The sequence below is a fragment of the Alexandromys fortis genome, unplaced genomic scaffold (genome assembly GCF_014885135.2).
Source record: "Alexandromys fortis isolate MF-2015 unplaced genomic scaffold, M_Fortis_MF-2015_v1.1 scaffold_7, whole genome shotgun sequence".
Lineage (NCBI taxonomy): Eukaryota > Metazoa > Chordata > Mammalia > Rodentia > Cricetidae > Alexandromys > Alexandromys fortis.
Genome location: NW_026067920.1, coordinates 8,661,526 through 8,677,831, shown reverse-complemented (window position 1 = coordinate 8,677,831; position 16,306 = coordinate 8,661,526). Strand labels below are relative to the sequence as shown.

Below are 16,306 nucleotides of genomic sequence, written 5' to 3'. Positions count from 1 at the left end.
GGCCATGGTGTCAGGGACCCCCACCTTGCCTGTGTGATACAGGCTAAACATGTCTGTGGCTGCTTGCAGGGAGCATTCCTGGGACAGTGACATGTGGCAGGTGGCAGCGTCACTGGGGAAGAAGAGAGTTGTTCTGCAGCTGCTTCTCCAGGCCTGCAGCGGTCTGGGGAATGGCTGCGCTGGCAAGGAGCCTGTTCAGAGCTGGCGTCAAAGCCATGGAAGAGGTGACTCCAAGGCACTGAGCACACACACAGCGGCTTCCGGGGTCGGCCTTCCTCCTCTCCCTTCATAGCAGCCTCCTCCCGGGAGGGTGTCTGAGTCGCTGGAATGGGGTCTCCTGCTTGTGATTGAGGCCAAGGCCTCCTTCACCATTCGCCGCTGCTGCTGAGTTCCTGCACCTCCCCGCCTCACAGCCTCATCCCTGCTTCTTCCCTCTGGCAGCTGTCCAGCCCTGGCTTCTCCCTTCCCTGCTGGGTGCCTAGCCCAAGCCTGTGCTGACAGCTCAGAGCTTTCTGCAGAGGAAAAGGGGGCATCTGGACTGGGGAGGGAGCTCTCCAAGTAGTCTGTAGGCTGTCCACCAATCACAGACTCTTGGTAGTTTTGTGTCTGGACACACTCGCGCTGCAGGAGGACTGTGGCTCACAGACACTCATGTCCTTCCCTGGGTCTGGCCAGCAGCCAGGAGCCTGTTCTCTGATAAGAGGGTATTTGGGGGGCCTCTACCCTGCTTTAAATATGGGCTCCCCACCTGAGACAGGGTCTGACATTGCAGACATGCACAGTTTGGCCTCCTATGAGGTCTTGGCCCTGGCACGGGAAAGCAAGACTGTGCACTCCCTTCAGGAGCTGGCCTGCACCTCCCAGAAGATGCTTGCACAGCCAAACTGTGGGCGTTGCACCCCCTGGGCTTGAGCAACACAGATGGCAGCTCAGACCCAAGTAAAGGGAAGGTGAGGCTGGCTGGGACAGACAGAGAACCACATAGCCGCTCTGTGAGGTCTGCTGCTTCAGTATGTAAATGGGGAAACTGAGCCCCAGAAAGTGACAGACAGGAGGAAGCTGGTGCAGACACAGTGGCTGTGGGGGACAGTAGTCCAGGGTAGGGTATGGTTCAGAGGTGGCATACGTCCCTACAGTGTGCAAGGCTCTGGGTTCCTTCTAACACAGCTAGAAACAAAACCAAAGAAGAAAACTGGGAGAGAAAAAAAAACCACCAATAACTCTTTCTTTACATTTTCCTTACAAAGGAATATTTTGAGACTGTAACTCTCACATAAATGGAAAAATGGAACAAGAAGCTACTGATAGAACACAGGCCACGCCTGCCACCCCCGCCCCTGAACAGCCCGCACCCAGTCCACAGGGTCACAGCAGCTAGGTTGTGGTGGCCAGCCTGAGACCTTGTCTCTGCCCCAGAACTGAAGCCACTGAGTCCTGCGGCTGTGGAGTATAACCGCTGGCCATGGCGGCCCGAGCCATCCGGGAGCCAATCAGATGGAGAGCTATTACTTATTTTTTCCTAGAAAAGTGAATAATACATTTTTATAAAGATTCATCTGGAAGGACTGTACCAAAAAGGAAATGGTGGTCACTCTCTGAGACATGGTGTTCTGAGAAGAGTACCTTAGGGATACAGAGGTAGATGTGAGGGGCTGGACCAGGGAGCGCTTGGCCTGGTTCAGCCTCCTCTCTCCTCGGACTCCAGATCTCTGCAGGGCAGCTCTACGGGCAGCATGCAGAGCCTTTTCCTGATGCTGTCACTGTAAGCCATACCTATGACTTCCGGGACTTCCCTGTGCCCCACCCTGGACCCCCACGTCCTCTTCTGTGGCACGGGGACAATGTTGTATCCCAGGGGCTCCCTGCCTCCCGCTTTGCAGTTAAGCGATATAATGCTACTCTCAAGCTTTCTGTGAGTCCTTGTATCTGGCTTGCACCGGTTCCCAGACACCTGTGCTCCAGACTGGCCTTGCCTCTTGGAAGGACATGTCAGGGTATCATGAACTCATTCCAGCTGACCAATGGATCAGGACCTGGGTCTTGTGCAGGAATGGAGTGGGGGCCCCTCCCAAGGAGACCAGCTGGTCTCCTCCTCGCAGAGTCCCCACAAGAGTGACCTGTCCTGCTGATGCCAAGTAGGGTGGTGGGGACTGTGTGGGAGGGGCACAGGCTTTCTTTGGTCACCGGCCAAGTGTCTGAGGCCTGGCAGGGCTAGATTCCAAGTGTCTTTGAGAGATTAATTGGTTTTCTCTCTCTCTCTCTCTCCCTCTCGCTCCCTCTCTCTATGTCTGTCTCCTGCCTTGCGTCCTCTCCAGGGGGGCTTTCTCTGTGGTCCGACGCTGTGTCAAGCTCTGTACCGGCCATGAATATGCAGCCAAGATCATTAATACCAAGAAGCTGTCAGCCAGAGGTAGGATCCAGCAGGGGCTGCCTATCGGGACTGTGGTGAGGGGACAGAGAATGCCAAGGCCTTCAAGATGGCTTTGGCTGAGTGGACGTGGGAGGAATTTTCCCTCAGCTCACAACTTTCGCTCTGCAGTTTGGGGGTTGCCATCTAATCTTTCTGGGGTCCCACGTAGCTTCTCCATCTCCGCTCTAGACCTGAAGAGACAAGTTGTCAGGCTAGTGAGGCACTGGGGGACTAGGTGGTATTTCCCTAAAGTTATGGCCAAGGAGAAGCAGTGACTCCAGGCTGTGGTGGGTGATGGCGAGCTCCTGTTGACGTCTCGCTGCTGGTGAAGTACCATCCCGGTGCATCTTGGGTATCCAGATGGTTTCTTAACTGAGTCTTCTGAGCTGAGTACGGCATTGTCTGCCCCAGGGAGGCCTCTGCAGGTGTGCAGGTGTGCAAGGAGGGGTCTTACGTGGTGCTGGCCAGGCGGATCACCCAGACAGAGCCAGGGCCTGTTGCTGGTGGGGGCACACCATTTCAGGCATGTTATCAGAAGTCACTCTTGGGGCTTCCTGGGGATGGGGTACAGAGTGAGTAGGGGGGGTCCTGGCATTGCATAGGGATCTGGATAGAATCCCCAAGTGGGGTGGGCTGGAGGCCTGGTGAGGCCATGGGGGTGGCGAGTGGGTGGCTGCCAATGTGAAATGGCATTGCCACGTCACCCCTCTCTTCCCACGTCCTCCTCCTCCTGTCCTCAGACATTGCAGCCTGAGTGAGCTTCCAGACTGAAATCTGAGCTAATTGAGGGCCAAGGAACCCTGACCTCTCACCTCTCTTACCCTGAGTGGGAGATGCTTTGGGGCTGAATCAGGGCATAGGCAGGGTCTCCTCTAGTGGGCGTGTTGAGGATGTGAACCATTGTCAGTCTCCAGTTTCCAGTCTGACAATTCACAGGTCATGTAGCTGATACCACACCTACAATTTATCGACATCTGTGTAAGCATGTTTGAGCACCTGCTGTATACCAGACCATCAGGCTCTCATATGTGTTTCCTCTTGGAAGTATTCTCTGAACCTAAGATAGGGTCTTTAAGGTCTTCAAGGCCCCGGGGTGCTTCTGTATCAGCTGCTGTCTTTATCCCTATCACTGGGTAATACCTGGGGCTGCTTAGTCCCTCCCCATGGTGGACCTCCAGCCCAGAGGGCCAGGGAAGGTGATGGTATACAGGAACCTTGGCCAGAACAGGGAGCAAGTTCTCTTCTGTGCCCTAGATGGGGAGCCAGCTTTGATGGTAGAGTCTTGGGTGCCCCTTCTCCTGAGATTCCTCATGCGCTAGATGTGGGTCACCTGCTGTCAGTGGGCCCTCCCTCTGTCCTGAGCTGTGATTCAGGGTCTGGGGCTGTGAGCTGGGTTCTTCTCAGAGAGAGCCCGGGCCCTGTGTGAGATCAGTTCCCATGGTTTCCAGGCCATACCCCGGAGCCTGCACACTCCACTGCACACTCCTGGGGAGAGAGCACAAAGGAGGGTCACGATTCAAGGCACATTAGGTGTGTGTGCACACGTGTGACTTTGTCTCTGTGTGGTATGAATGCCCCACACTGATGGTAATCGTGCTGGGGTCAGCTCCCGCAGAGGGCTTGCAGTATACACTGTGCCAAAACTCGGGACACTCTGTGCTCACTGACGCGGTGTTGGCTTGCACAGAATTTTGGCCTCGCAAGGCAGGTGGACCATGGGCCTCATGAACCCAGGAGGATGCTGAGTTTTGTGGTCAGCCCCATTTCCTCTTGTCACCATCCTAGGCTGATCCGGCTTTTGCCACATTGGTGATTTGTCCCGCCTGTGTCCCTCGCTACTATGAGGGCTGCCTGGTACGCAAGGGTGTCTGGGAGACAGGTTACTTCCCATTGTTGTGTGCTGTGCTTTTTGAACAAAGACTGCTCTTCTCCCCGCTCTGTTTTGGTTCCTGGTCATGCTAGCAGACCCATGGGAGCGTTGGCCAAGCCAGTTGCTTGGTAAGAGCTGCATGAGTTATGTTCAGCAAAACCATGCTGTTTTCTCAATCAATTTAATTGCCTAAAAACCCCCATCCAGATGGATTAACTTAAGCAACTCAAGTCCCTAATGCTTCATGTCTCCTTTTGCCTCTCCACCCACCACTGAGAGGTGGTAGCCATTCCTCAGCCCTCCTTGGTCTTCACGGGGGCCCTCAGAAGCCCTGCCGATCTAGACCTTGGCCCCGTCCTAAGGAGATGCAGAGAGCTCAAGCCCCACCTGGGCTGGCGGTGGACTCTGCAGGCTGTATGACCCCACAGGGCCACTCGCTGGGCACCTTCCTTCACAGCTGGACGACTTGTGCCCCCTCTCCACCACTAACAGCCTAGCACTGTGCGGCTGGCCCCTGTTTCCTGTGACCTCATCCCCGACAGCTTTTTCCGCCCCTTTTCACATTTAATCTTACCTGGGGGCCATACAAAACCCTGATGTGTCTAGCTAGACCCCCACCCATCCTACAGATTCTCCCCGCCTGCTGGGTGGGGCTGGGATGAGTTCCTGGCAGTCAGAAAAAGTCACCCCAAAAGTTGTATTGGTGGCTGAGTATTGAGGGGTAAATAGAAATTTGTTAGGCTTGAGTAGAAAACCATCTATTTTTCCATAGACTTTGGCAACCTCCTTGGATTAATCAATCCTCTATTTACATCCTCAAAGTGCTTCACAAGTTGGGAAGATTGAGGGGAGTGGGCATCTGAACCCCCAGGTTTGGTCTGGCTTCTTTCCCATGATCCTGACCGGAGTGCCCACGAACCCTTTAGCTGTCGGGCGGCTGTTGAAATGCATTGCCAGTGTGTGGGGGCGTGGGTGTGGGAGGGGGACCCTTATCACCCTGCTCCCTGCCAGCTGGGCCGGACAGTGGGTGGTGGGGGCGGCAGCAGAGGAGGTGGGTCTGAACTTACAAACATCTGTAAACACCACCCCCACACCGCCTTCCCCAGTACTCTCACTAGGGCTATTCTGCTTTGGTCTGCTCTCAGAAGGCAGGCTGGGTCTCTTCACTGCCCAGCCCCAGCCTTTTCTTGAGTAATTTTTTTTTTTTTGAGACAGGGTTTCCCTGTGTGTCTTTGGAACCTGTCCTGGACCTCGCTCTGGCCTCGAACTCACAGAGACACGCCTGCCTCTGCCTCCCGAGCGCTGGGATTAAAGGCGTGCCCCACCCGACGAGCATTTTTTTTTTTCACGATAAACTTTTAACACAAAACTTTCTCTCAAGTATCAACTCTTGGCGGCTCTTGCGTGTGTGTGCCCCAGCCCCCAGACTGCTCAGCATCCTGCACGGGATGCTTTAGCATCTATCCTCAGCAGAAGAGGCAGTGCCGCACTTCCTTGACGTCATCGGATGCTCAGAACTTCTGCCATGTGCTCGGGTGCAGCAGGATGGCAGTGGGATCGTGTAGTTGGGTCATCATTGCCGTTCAGCCCCTTCCAGGCAGAATCTCTGAGTGGTTGCCCAGGGACTCATTCCCAGCCCCCCCAAAAGGCGGGGAGAATCTGTAGGATGAGTGGGGGTCTAGCTAGACACATCAGGGTTTTGTATGGGCCCCCAGGTAAGATTAAATGTAAAAAGGGTCAGAAAAGGCTGTCAGGGATGAGGTCACAGAAAGCAGGGGCCAGCAACACAGTACTAGGCTGTTAGTGGTGGGGAGGGGGCACAAGTCGTCCAGCTGTGAAGGAAGGTGCCCAGCGAGTGGCCCCGTGGGGTCATACAGCCCAGGTGGAGCCTGAGCTCTCTGCACCTCTTTGGGCTGGGGCCATTTCCGGGTCTGGGTCTGCCTTGTCACATCTGCTGGACCCAAGATGGCTTTCTGTTTGACCCTAACAAACTTCTACTTAACCCACAATACTCAGCCAGTGCAACTTTTGCAGTGACTCCCAGGAACTCATCACTGTGGTATGGCCCTAGAATCTTAGCCAAGAGGGAGGCCTACAAGGAAGCTGACCCTACCGACCCTGGATCAAACTCGAGTCTGAGCAATAACCCGGAGCTGGCCTTGACTTGGCTGCGTGGGCTTTGCCTGTTTCCCTCCCGTGTCCACAGTCGGCCTCAGGAGGATGGTGGTGATGGTACTAGGAGGCCAGTGGTGCCCGGGAGATGGCGCTGCGGAGGCTCCTGCCAGGCTTTGGTTGACAGAGCCCTGCCTCACCACTCACCTTTGTCTGAATTTCTCTGTCCTGTGTCCCCGCTGTCCCGACTGCCTTCCCATAGGTCCCCATTCTTAGCCTTAGCCTCCTGCACCCTTTGGAAGAGGTGAGGGAGAAGGTGTCAGGTGAGCTGCCAGCTTCAAGGTGGGTGACTCCTCGGAGGGGGTGCCTGGCATCAGTTCTGTGCTGTATCCTCCCCGCACTTCAGTTTTCCCAGGTGAAAATGGAGATAGAGCTGCCTACTCAGACAAACGTGCTGGAAGCATGAGTGTAGCCGTGCCTGCAGCCCCTTCCCCACGGCTCCTTCTGGCCAGATAGCAGTGGCGTCCTGACTCTCAGGACTTTACATGGACACTCTTGTCCTCTGTGCACTCAACGCTCTGGCGCCACTGGCTCACCTTGCAGCCTCCCAGCTCCGAGCTGAGAATATTACAGAACCGTACTCTCCACGTGTCCAGCTCTCCCTGGGGTCTCTGCCCAACTGTCCCAGTACCCTCCTTCCTATATACTGGGTTCAGACTTCTTAAAGTAGGGAGAAAGACACCCCAAAACACTGGGGGATTTCTAGACACCTGCCTGCCACCTTCATTTACACTTGTTATTCAAGTTCGGTGAAAAGATGGGACCTCACTTTTCCTCAGATAACCCCAGGAATCTGGGAGCACTGTGGTCCCCATATCCAGTGCACCCAGAGGGAGGTGGCTCTGGTCCTTGAAGCTGTTGGGAGGAAGAAGCTGGTACTGAATGAAGAGTAGACAAGGCCTCCCAGAAAATGACAGAATTCACAGTTACACACGCACACACGCACGCACACGCACGCACGCACACGGCTACTCTTAAGAAAAGCAGCTAAAGGAAATGAGTCGCGGTAGGGAGATGATTAGGCATATGAGTCTCAGAAACATTTTGTGTTGTTATTCCCTTCCCACACTGCCACACTAAACAGCTGCTCCTTTGGGGGTGGTTTTGCTGTCTCTGTGGACACCCCGTGTGGAGGTGCAGCTACAGAAACCCATGCAAAGGTCACTCCTGGCTAGAGTCCTCATCATGGTCCCCATTGCTGCCGAGATACTCTTCCCATACCCCACGACAACACGCACTCACCAGGTACAGAGGAGGTGACATCTTACAGATACTGAGAACGTAGAGTCCCACAGCTGGTGGGTAGAAGAAGCCAGCTGGGGCACACAGTGGGATCACAGGTAAGGCAGATCAGGGTTCAGATGTCCCAGGCGGGAGCTCATATCCTTGGCGGGCCCGCCGTCACTGTGGACTGACCTTACAGATGAGGATCCAGGCCCAGCAAGCACTTTTGTCCCCGGGTCCATGCCCAGCTAGCTCCAGCTGCATGCCTGGCCCCTGGTCTCCCAAAGGCTCCCATGGCACCTTCTGTTTAGGAGACACACCCTGCCCAAAGCTAATGGGGAGAAGTTGTCCTGATGTGTCGGGGACCTGGGGTGCTGGGGCTACACCCCAGAAGAGGAAAGGCAGGAGAGAAGGTCCACATCTTCTCAGAAACCTGCCTGGGGTGTGTTTGACTCCAGGGTCCACATGTGAGGTTCTTGCTGTAGCTAGCAACATGCCTTCCTTGGCCTCACTACTGACAACCTCAAACACCCCCTATCCAAGAGATAGGCACCCAGAAGCCACAGAACTGGGTTAATAGAGACGAGGCGCTGGAGTGACCCACAGCTTGAGCTTGTTGAGCACTGCCAACTGCTGTAGGCTGTGTCCTCTCCTCCCGGAGACCCTCCCCTCCTTCCTGTCCATCCGTGGCCAAAACCACAATCCTCCCAGCTCTGTCAGTGGGAACCCAGGGAAGCCTGCTGGGGGCTTGGCGTGTGGAATGTCCTCTCCAGTGCCAGGGTCAGCCTATAACTGTTCTGTTGACTTGATTTGAGCTTATGGGCTGTGGAGGACAAGTGAAGAGCCCTGGAAGGGAGGGCTCCCCGCCACCCTGAATGAGGGATCCAGACTGGAGTTGCCAGATATAATGTCTGATAAACAGTGAAAAAAGATTCTAACTTTGTCCCATACTGAATTCTTATACTAAATATGTCTGAAATTCAAACTTACCTGGGCATCCTGTTTTATCTGGTAGAGCGGACAAGGTGGTGGAAGGCAGTTCAGAGACTTAGTTGGTTTAGTTTAAGCTTCTGAAATCTAGACCCAAAGAAGTCAGAAGTGGAGAGACAAGCCGTGGCTGAGGAACCCTGGCCCTTGACGGCCTCACCTGTGAGGTGGAGAGAGAGGTAAGGCACTCCGGGGCTGACGTGTGGCTGCTGGTGTGAACGCGCCCAAAGCCTGGGGTCAGCGTGTTCAGAAGTGGCTGCCAAGGGTTGGAGCCCCTTGACCCTGGGGAGAAAATGCACCATGTGTGCACAGTGCCCCCTGGCTACACAGACATGACAGGACCTCTCTGGGTGGTTTAGAGTGTCAGGGCTGGAGACCAGAACAGCAGTGAAGAGTGTGGATTGTGTAAGTGAGCTGGTCTGGAGTCCCTTGACTTCGTTTGCTGGTTTCCCCTGTGTCCCTCTAGTGGGAGGAAGTGCTTCCTAGCCTCAGAGAACAGGCTCCAGGCTAGACTGGGTCCGAGGTAGCCAGTCTGGAATGCGCATGAAGACCTGGGCAGTAGCTGTAGACTCTGGGCAGGATGAGAATGAGGTGGGGATAGCTGGGAGGCAGAGGCAGAGGCAGAGGTCAGGCACAAGGCCACCGTGACCAGGAGCCTGTAGTCTTGAGGTGCCCTGTGTAGGGTCATAGTGGGCGAGTTTTGTACTCTAGAGGCCACTGACCCCAAAAGCTTTTGTTCTTTGTCCCACGCATGCGTGTATAGGTCTCCTCTGTGTCTGGATGACATTTTGGTGGTACCTGGTAAGATCGGCTGGTCCGAGACCTGCATGTGGGGAGACATCACCCCGGGTGGCCCCCAGACTGGGAAAGGAGGCAGCTGTTCAGACCATACCTGCTGTAAGCAGGAGGGCAGCTCAGCTTGTCAGCTGACAGAACTGAGGCCTTGGGGTCCAGGCTCCTCACCTAGATCCCCCCCTGCTCCTAGTCAGTGATGTAGGAGTCCTGTCCCGCAGCAGTGGGAATGACCAGCATAAAAGCTGATACCGGTCAGATGAGATGATTTGGAAGCCGCAGTCACATGCACTCAGAGACCGGGGAAGAGCATGCTCGCAGGACCCCGCTGCTCTTGGAACACAGTGAATCCGCAGCACTTGGGGAAGCAGGCTGTGTGATATCCAGGAGAGATAACCCAGGTGTCCATGCAAGGATGTTTGTATAATTCTGTGGCTTGCAAGAATGAGCTGGAGCCATGCCCTGGGTTGAGGGGTAGTTGCTGTCCTAGCCTCAAAGACTGAGTTGGGGGGATATATGGTTGAGTGTGGGGGGACTCCCCAGTTTCTCTTACTGTTATGGCAGCACGCAGCACTGACCTCAGTTTTAGGCCTCACTCCACAGCCTTGCTTCGGATGCCAGCTCGGCAGGGAGAGCCGGAATGCCAAGCCACACCGGTGCTTCCAGGCTGAGACGCACCCACATGCGGAGGGCAGGCTCTCATTTCTGAAACGGGTCCTGGGAGGGGAGCATCAGCTGGAGTGACAAATGACCCATTGGAGGGAAGACAGTGGCCCTGCCCTGCAGCCCCAGAGTGACTATGCCCCGACCCCAGAATGCCAGCCATCCCTAACCAATTGGAAAACAGTCCAGAGGCCCATGACGGTGGGGTGGGTGACAGTTCCAGTGGAGGTCTGTGCTGCATGCAGGTGCTCAGGTCCCTCGAGAGCCCCGCCTCCTTTCTTGATGCCTGTGGATTGACAGGTAGCTGTACGACACAGACGTCTCTCCTCATGGCTGCTGACCGATGCTGTCGGCCTAATCGCCTTGATGCTTTCTTCAAAACAAAGCATATACAGAAAGCCTCAGTGAGAGCCCTCTCTTCCCGCTTCTCTAACCTGCCATTCTTCAGCCTCGTACATGGGCCTGACTGGAAATCTTTAGTCTCTGGTCCAGGTTGTCCCACGGTCTCCAGGCCAGTGGCTCACTGCCACACAGAACTGGCAACTGGTTTCCTGAGCATGCTGTCCCTTGGGAGTGTGAAATCCCAATGCAGAACTCCCAGGTGGATGTGACTTGGGATTGAAGTGTGTTGTTACCAGACCAGGCTGGGCCAGTATACCCAGGTGTCATATTATGTGGCTGCTCTGAGCTCTCTGGGACTTGAGAAGACCGGCCCCCAGGCTGTCCAGGATGTACGTGGCTGAGAGAGACGAGAAGGAAAGCGGGACCCTATGGCTGTGCCAGTTACCTTGGGACAGGTCTTCCCGTAGGCTGAAGGCAGTGGGAGCAGGCCCTTGATCCTTGTGCAGTCTGGAACAATGGCTAGGCATGAGCCGAGTGAGCGCCAGGCTAAAGGGGAGCCCTTCTCTGCTGTGAACTTGGCTGCTTTTGAACAGGACCAACAATGATGGATTTAGCATCTTTGCTACTCTTTGAGTGGAGAGATACTGAGCCCCCCAGTGGGCCTTGCAAGTAGGCCAACCCAAGCCTTATTGGTAGTCTGTGTCCCATTGCTGCTCACTGGGGAGGGCCAGAATCTGGTGACATGCCCTGGCCCTCAGGAACCTCGAGCTTTCCTTTATCCAGTGTCCCTACAGTCCCCCCGAGGCACCACAGGCAGGCTGACACTCACCCGTGTCACTGATGCGGCTTTAGGCTCATGTTCAATGCAGCTGATTTAGCCTAAAGAAGCAGCCCAGGAAGCCATGGCCAGCCCTTCCCCAGCCTCCTGTGTATCTGAGCAAAGGCAATGTGAGCGGGGACCCACAGCTGCCCCCACTAGCAATGTCCATGTCCCCAGGCCCTTCCCACTTGGCCTGTGTTTCTCTGAGGGTACCTCACAGGTCCTGAGTGTCCCCACAGAACGGGGAGGCTCTCCAGGCGTCGCTGGCAGCCTCCCGGGGTAAGGCAGGGATTCCCACTGATAGGGTGACCCCTGGACCTGCTCTGCACTAGGCATGGGTGTAGTGTATCCTCTACACAGTCCGGGCATCCAGGACAGTCCTTTGGGACCAGACCCTGTTACTGTTCCCATCATCCAAACGAGGCCCAGCATAGGAGTGTCGTTTATCCTAAGCTGTACAGCATGTGGGATTCAGGCCCGCACAGCTGCAGATGGGCTCCAGTTCCCAGACTTGCAGAGACCCAGGACCATAGATGGGAGTGAGGGAAGGGAGCCCCTCCTGTGTGAGTGGGCTTCACATTTCCCTCTCCCTGCCCCTCCTCCGTCCCACCCAGTGTCCTCCCATGACAGCCTGCAGCTGGCAGGGCTGGTGCCACCCACGCTCTCCTGTCCCCTGCTTAGTGGCTCCTCTTGCTTGCCACCCCAACCCCCCTGCTGTGAGTCACCTCTGCCAGGGAGCAGGTTGGGGAGGGGAGCACACAAGTGGAGAAGTGGGGGAGGGGAAGGTGCACGGAGAGGGCAGAGGATCTCAACCTTATCTCTAGAGAAAGGGCGAGGAAATGAGAGTCACTTACAGAGAGTACTACAACTGTCACTTCAGCTTGTCCTTTGGGCCCGCTGCATCCCTGGAGCCACACCCTGAGCGTCTCTGTGATCAAAGGTGGGCTGCCCCTCCTGTCCCCAGCCTCCAGCTTGCTACTGCTGCCTCTCAGGCATTTTTGGAATTAAACAGGTTGTCACCTGTAATGCTCCCAGATGGTGCTTGTCATGTGGCAGGTGCTTCAGAAGGACGCGTCACATGCTGTGGCCCGGCTGCCAGCACCTGGGGGCAGGCCCTGCCTCTGTCATCTTTAGGGCGATGGACACTAGTTCTGTCACCTGTCAAGTGACAGCACAGAATAGCTCCGTTCTGCTCCCCGAACCCTGAGGGTTCGCATCCGCTCCCAAAAGCTGTCGGAATAGTCCCTGGATCTGGAAGACAGCTTGAGCCTTAAGTCGTACACTGTCCTATCCAAGGGCAGTAAAAGGGGTTTGCATTGGTCCCGTTTCTGCAAGTGGGTAATGCAGACTGTCTGGGGTCTTACAGTGGTTTTCATGGGGCCGCGGGGTGAGGGAGGAGGGAAGCTTTGTCACCGGGCTCTTGGCTGCTTTGCTTATGCCTCTGTAGCGACATTCGCAAGGACACAGTGTGTGGAGGCTGCAGAGGATGCAGGCTTTGTCACAGCCCTTGAACATGGAGGAGAGGCCTTGGCTTTGAGGCTGAACTAGGTCACCTGCTCTGCTGGTGCGGGGGAGGAAGGGTGCATCCTGTGTGGGGGGAGGGGGCTGCCTCACCCTGCTGTGAGTCACTTAGCATGGGTGTGCAGGCTCTGTTGGAGCCGCTTCTTCTCCCAGGTCCCCTGATGGCCTGGGCCTTGCTGGCACTCAGCCCTGGGCCCCACACATGAGCTGAGCTCGGAGACACCTGAGGTCTGTATCTGACTGAGTAGACAGCCTAGCAAGTCAGGTAGGCCTGCATACTGAGATCATGGCAGAATCACCTAGAAAAGCTTCCAGGCCTCGGCATTCCCGAGGGTGGCATCTCGGGACACGGCACTATCATTAGAATTCAGGCAGGCGGGTGGATAATTGCAGGCTCCGCTTTAGTGAAAAATTTGAGTAAAATTGTGTTGGGTATTTTTTGTTTTGTTATTTTCTGATAAGTACTTTCATGGGAGTGTGATGAATGCTGCATTCTATCTGAGGGGTGTTCCTCTGGCAGGAGGAATAAATAGCGCGTCTTTTGCCTGAGTTTCCCTAACCAGCCCCTGGGTTAGCAGGTGTGTAATGTGTGTTTGTGCATGTCTGTGTGTGCCGCTGCCAAAGGAAATGAGCCAGCTTATCTACAGCCCCCTAGGTGCCCTTTTCTTGTTTGGGGTGCAAATTCCCATCTCGTGTTTGAGCTCCTAATAGGCTATGGGACCCAGGAACTCACTCCGTCTCCAAGAGAAAAAGATGGGGTTGCTCCCCATCACCCCCACGCACCCCTCCTCTTCTGTTGGCATTCCACAGGGGGCTGGAGTACAGGGTGGATGATCTCCTTGAAGGCGTGGGGAGGCCAGGGCTTCTGGTGACAGCGGGCTGAGGCCTGGCTCTGGGGAGGAAGAAAGCCTTCCCAGTATGTTCCAAGGACCTGCCTGTTGTAGGCATAGCTGCCCTGTTTCCACAGCAGTCCATACCCTACACCACGTGGATCCCATCTCAGGCATCCAACCACAGAGAAGACTCAGCCAGGCCTGAGTTCCCGCAGGGACAACTTTCTCCAGCACTGGGGACCAGAGACCCGAAGACTCCTTTGCACACCTCCCAAACAGCATTTTGTAACGGGTGCCTGCGGTCTTCCTTTCTGTCAGTCCTAGGGAGTTCCCATAGTGAGGAAGGCACCCCTCTGAGGTCTGGATTGGCACATTCATTATGGGCTCGCCATTCTGGGAGGGGCTCAGCACTCAGCAAGAGGTAGGGTTCAAAATACCAGCTCCACCCCCTCCCTGCCCACCCCCTCCCAGTCTTGGCAGGGAGGCAGCCGCTGTCCTTAGTGCTAGTGCTGAAAAGCCTGCCTTTTTTTCCTTCTTCACATACATACGCACAGCAGCAGCACTAGTTAGCAAGATAGGGTGTGCATGAGCTGGAGCGAGAGCTGCGGTTTCCTTCCTGCCCGGCATTCCACTCTGAAGCTGAGGCTGAGGCTGTGGCCAGGTATAGGCCTCCCTTCTAGACAGGGGGCTTTTGGGGGCTTTGCTATTGCTATCTCGATCTGCCTTTTTTTTTCTTTTTTAAAGATTTCATTTTATTATTATCTTATTGTGTGAGTGTTTTACTTGCATATATGTCTATGTACATGCATTTGTGGTGTCCTTAGAGGCCAGAAGAGGGTGTGGGATCTCATGTTACTAGATTATAAACTGCTGTGAGCTGCCATGCGGGTGCTGGGAATCGAACCCTGGTCCCCTGGAAGAGCCCTTAACCACTAAGCCACCACTCCAGCCCCTCGATCTGTTCTTAAAAGCTTCCTGGAACCTTTGTTTGGTATGTAAAACTCTGGCTAATAAGTTGTTCCATCTTTGGGGGCCTTAAGGAAGGCATGATAAAGAAGCAGTCAGGACCGCTGGCCCTGTCGGGAGGAGATGGGTATTCGGCAAGTGAGCCAACTCTCAGTCCTTCTGAGAACCAGGATCCAGATGTCTGATGGCCGCTTGTCTCAGAGCCAGATCTGTGTCTGGCAGGGCAAGCAGAAGCAGTGGGCTCTGGCCTCTGAGGACACATGCCTGCTGCCACCTGGCAGACACATTGTTCGACAGACCCCACAACTAGCTAGGAGCGGAATCAGAACAGTAAATGAAAGATTCAGTCAGTGTGCTGCTAATGGAATTCCTGTTCTTTACATTGTTGGGAACACTCTCGGCCCAGAGTTACGTTACTCACTGCCTCCTATGTGTGTCTGTCCCAGACACCAGTTCTTTATGGCTCTAGGTACCCACACCTGTCCTCTCCCTTGCAGCCAGCCAGGTGGGTGCCCCGGAGGCCAGGCAATGGGTGGACTCCTTCATCAAACCCCCTGGGTAGCCTCTTGTTTGGTGGCTGCTACACACACACACTTGGGGACCTATCTTGATGTGGCAGCCATGAGTCCTCAGCTGCTGAGAAACGAGGTGATACCTTGCCCTTTTCTGTTGCCAGATCACCAGAAACTGGAGAGAGAGGCTCGGATCTGCCGCCTGCTGAAGCATTCCAACATTGGTAAGCAGCCCAGAGGCGGGGCAGAGTGGGTGGTTCTGAGAATGCCTACGGAGATATTTAGCACGCAGAACCTGGGGCCAGTGACCTATGCAAGCCCCACACATGGGGTGAAGGGTCCTGCCAGGACAGTAGACAAGAGTCTCTCAGCCCCGTTTACCCGCGGCCTGCACAGATGGGAGCCAAGACAGGACAGTCAGGATGCTGGCTCCCCTCCCAAATCTTGGTCTCCAGAAAGCACAGCTGCTCTGCCTGTCAGTTCCCTTCCTAAAGCCCAGACAAATGTTCAAGGAGCTGCAGGGACCAAGGTTGTGCTGACCTGGAAAGGCGGCTCAGATCTCCCTAGCCACCCAGTCCTTCCGTTGCTATGCATGTACACCCGTAAGTGCCTGTTCTCCCCAACTCTGGGCCCTCTGGAGTTGAGGAAGAGTTTGGGAGCTCGGATCTTACCCATGCTGGGGAGTAACTGGAGAAACCTTGGGTGTGGCTGCCCGCATCTACAGATGAAGTGCTGGCTGACCTCAGAGACCCTGGGAGTTATCCGTGGATTCCTGGGCTTTTCCCCGCAAAGATTCAGTTTTGCCAGGACACAGCCCAAGAACACATTTTAAAGGGATCCTCAGGGACTTTGAGGAGTGGCCGAATTGGGAACCTGGCTTCTACATCTCTGTCCAGCCCAGGGGCTGACAGATAGGGAAGGTTAATCTGCTGGGGGAGTGTGGGAGTTCCTGCTGCTGTCCCGCTTCCAGGTGCTGGAAGTCTGCACCTGGCCACCTGCACACACCCAGCTGTCCCAGGAAAGCTGGCTGGGGAGAGCTACAGCCTCCATTTCTGAGCCCCTCTGGGTCTCAGCTACCAGTTGATCCATCTTAGCCTCTTAGTTTCAGAACCTTACCCTCTTTTTTTTTTTTTTTTTTTTTTTTTTTTTTTTTTTTTTTTTTTTTTTTTTTTTTTTTTTTTTTTTTTTTCTTTT

At 55.0% G+C, this 16,306-nt stretch overlaps 1 protein-coding gene across 2 annotated transcripts in view; it reads left to right on the top strand.

The window, feature by feature from the left end:
* Nucleotides 1–16,306, top strand: part of Camk2b (calcium/calmodulin dependent protein kinase II beta) — an 88,112-nt gene that overhangs the window by 33,930 nt on the left and 37,876 nt on the right. For both annotated transcript variants that reach the window (XM_050141333.1, XM_050141332.1), the window contains exons 2-3: nt 2,316–2,410; nt 15,277–15,336. In XM_050141333.1, the coding sequence (XP_049997290.1) occupies nt 2,316–2,410; nt 15,277–15,336 (155 nt within the window). The remainder of the gene's footprint in view (nt 1–2,315; nt 2,411–15,276; nt 15,337–16,306) is intronic.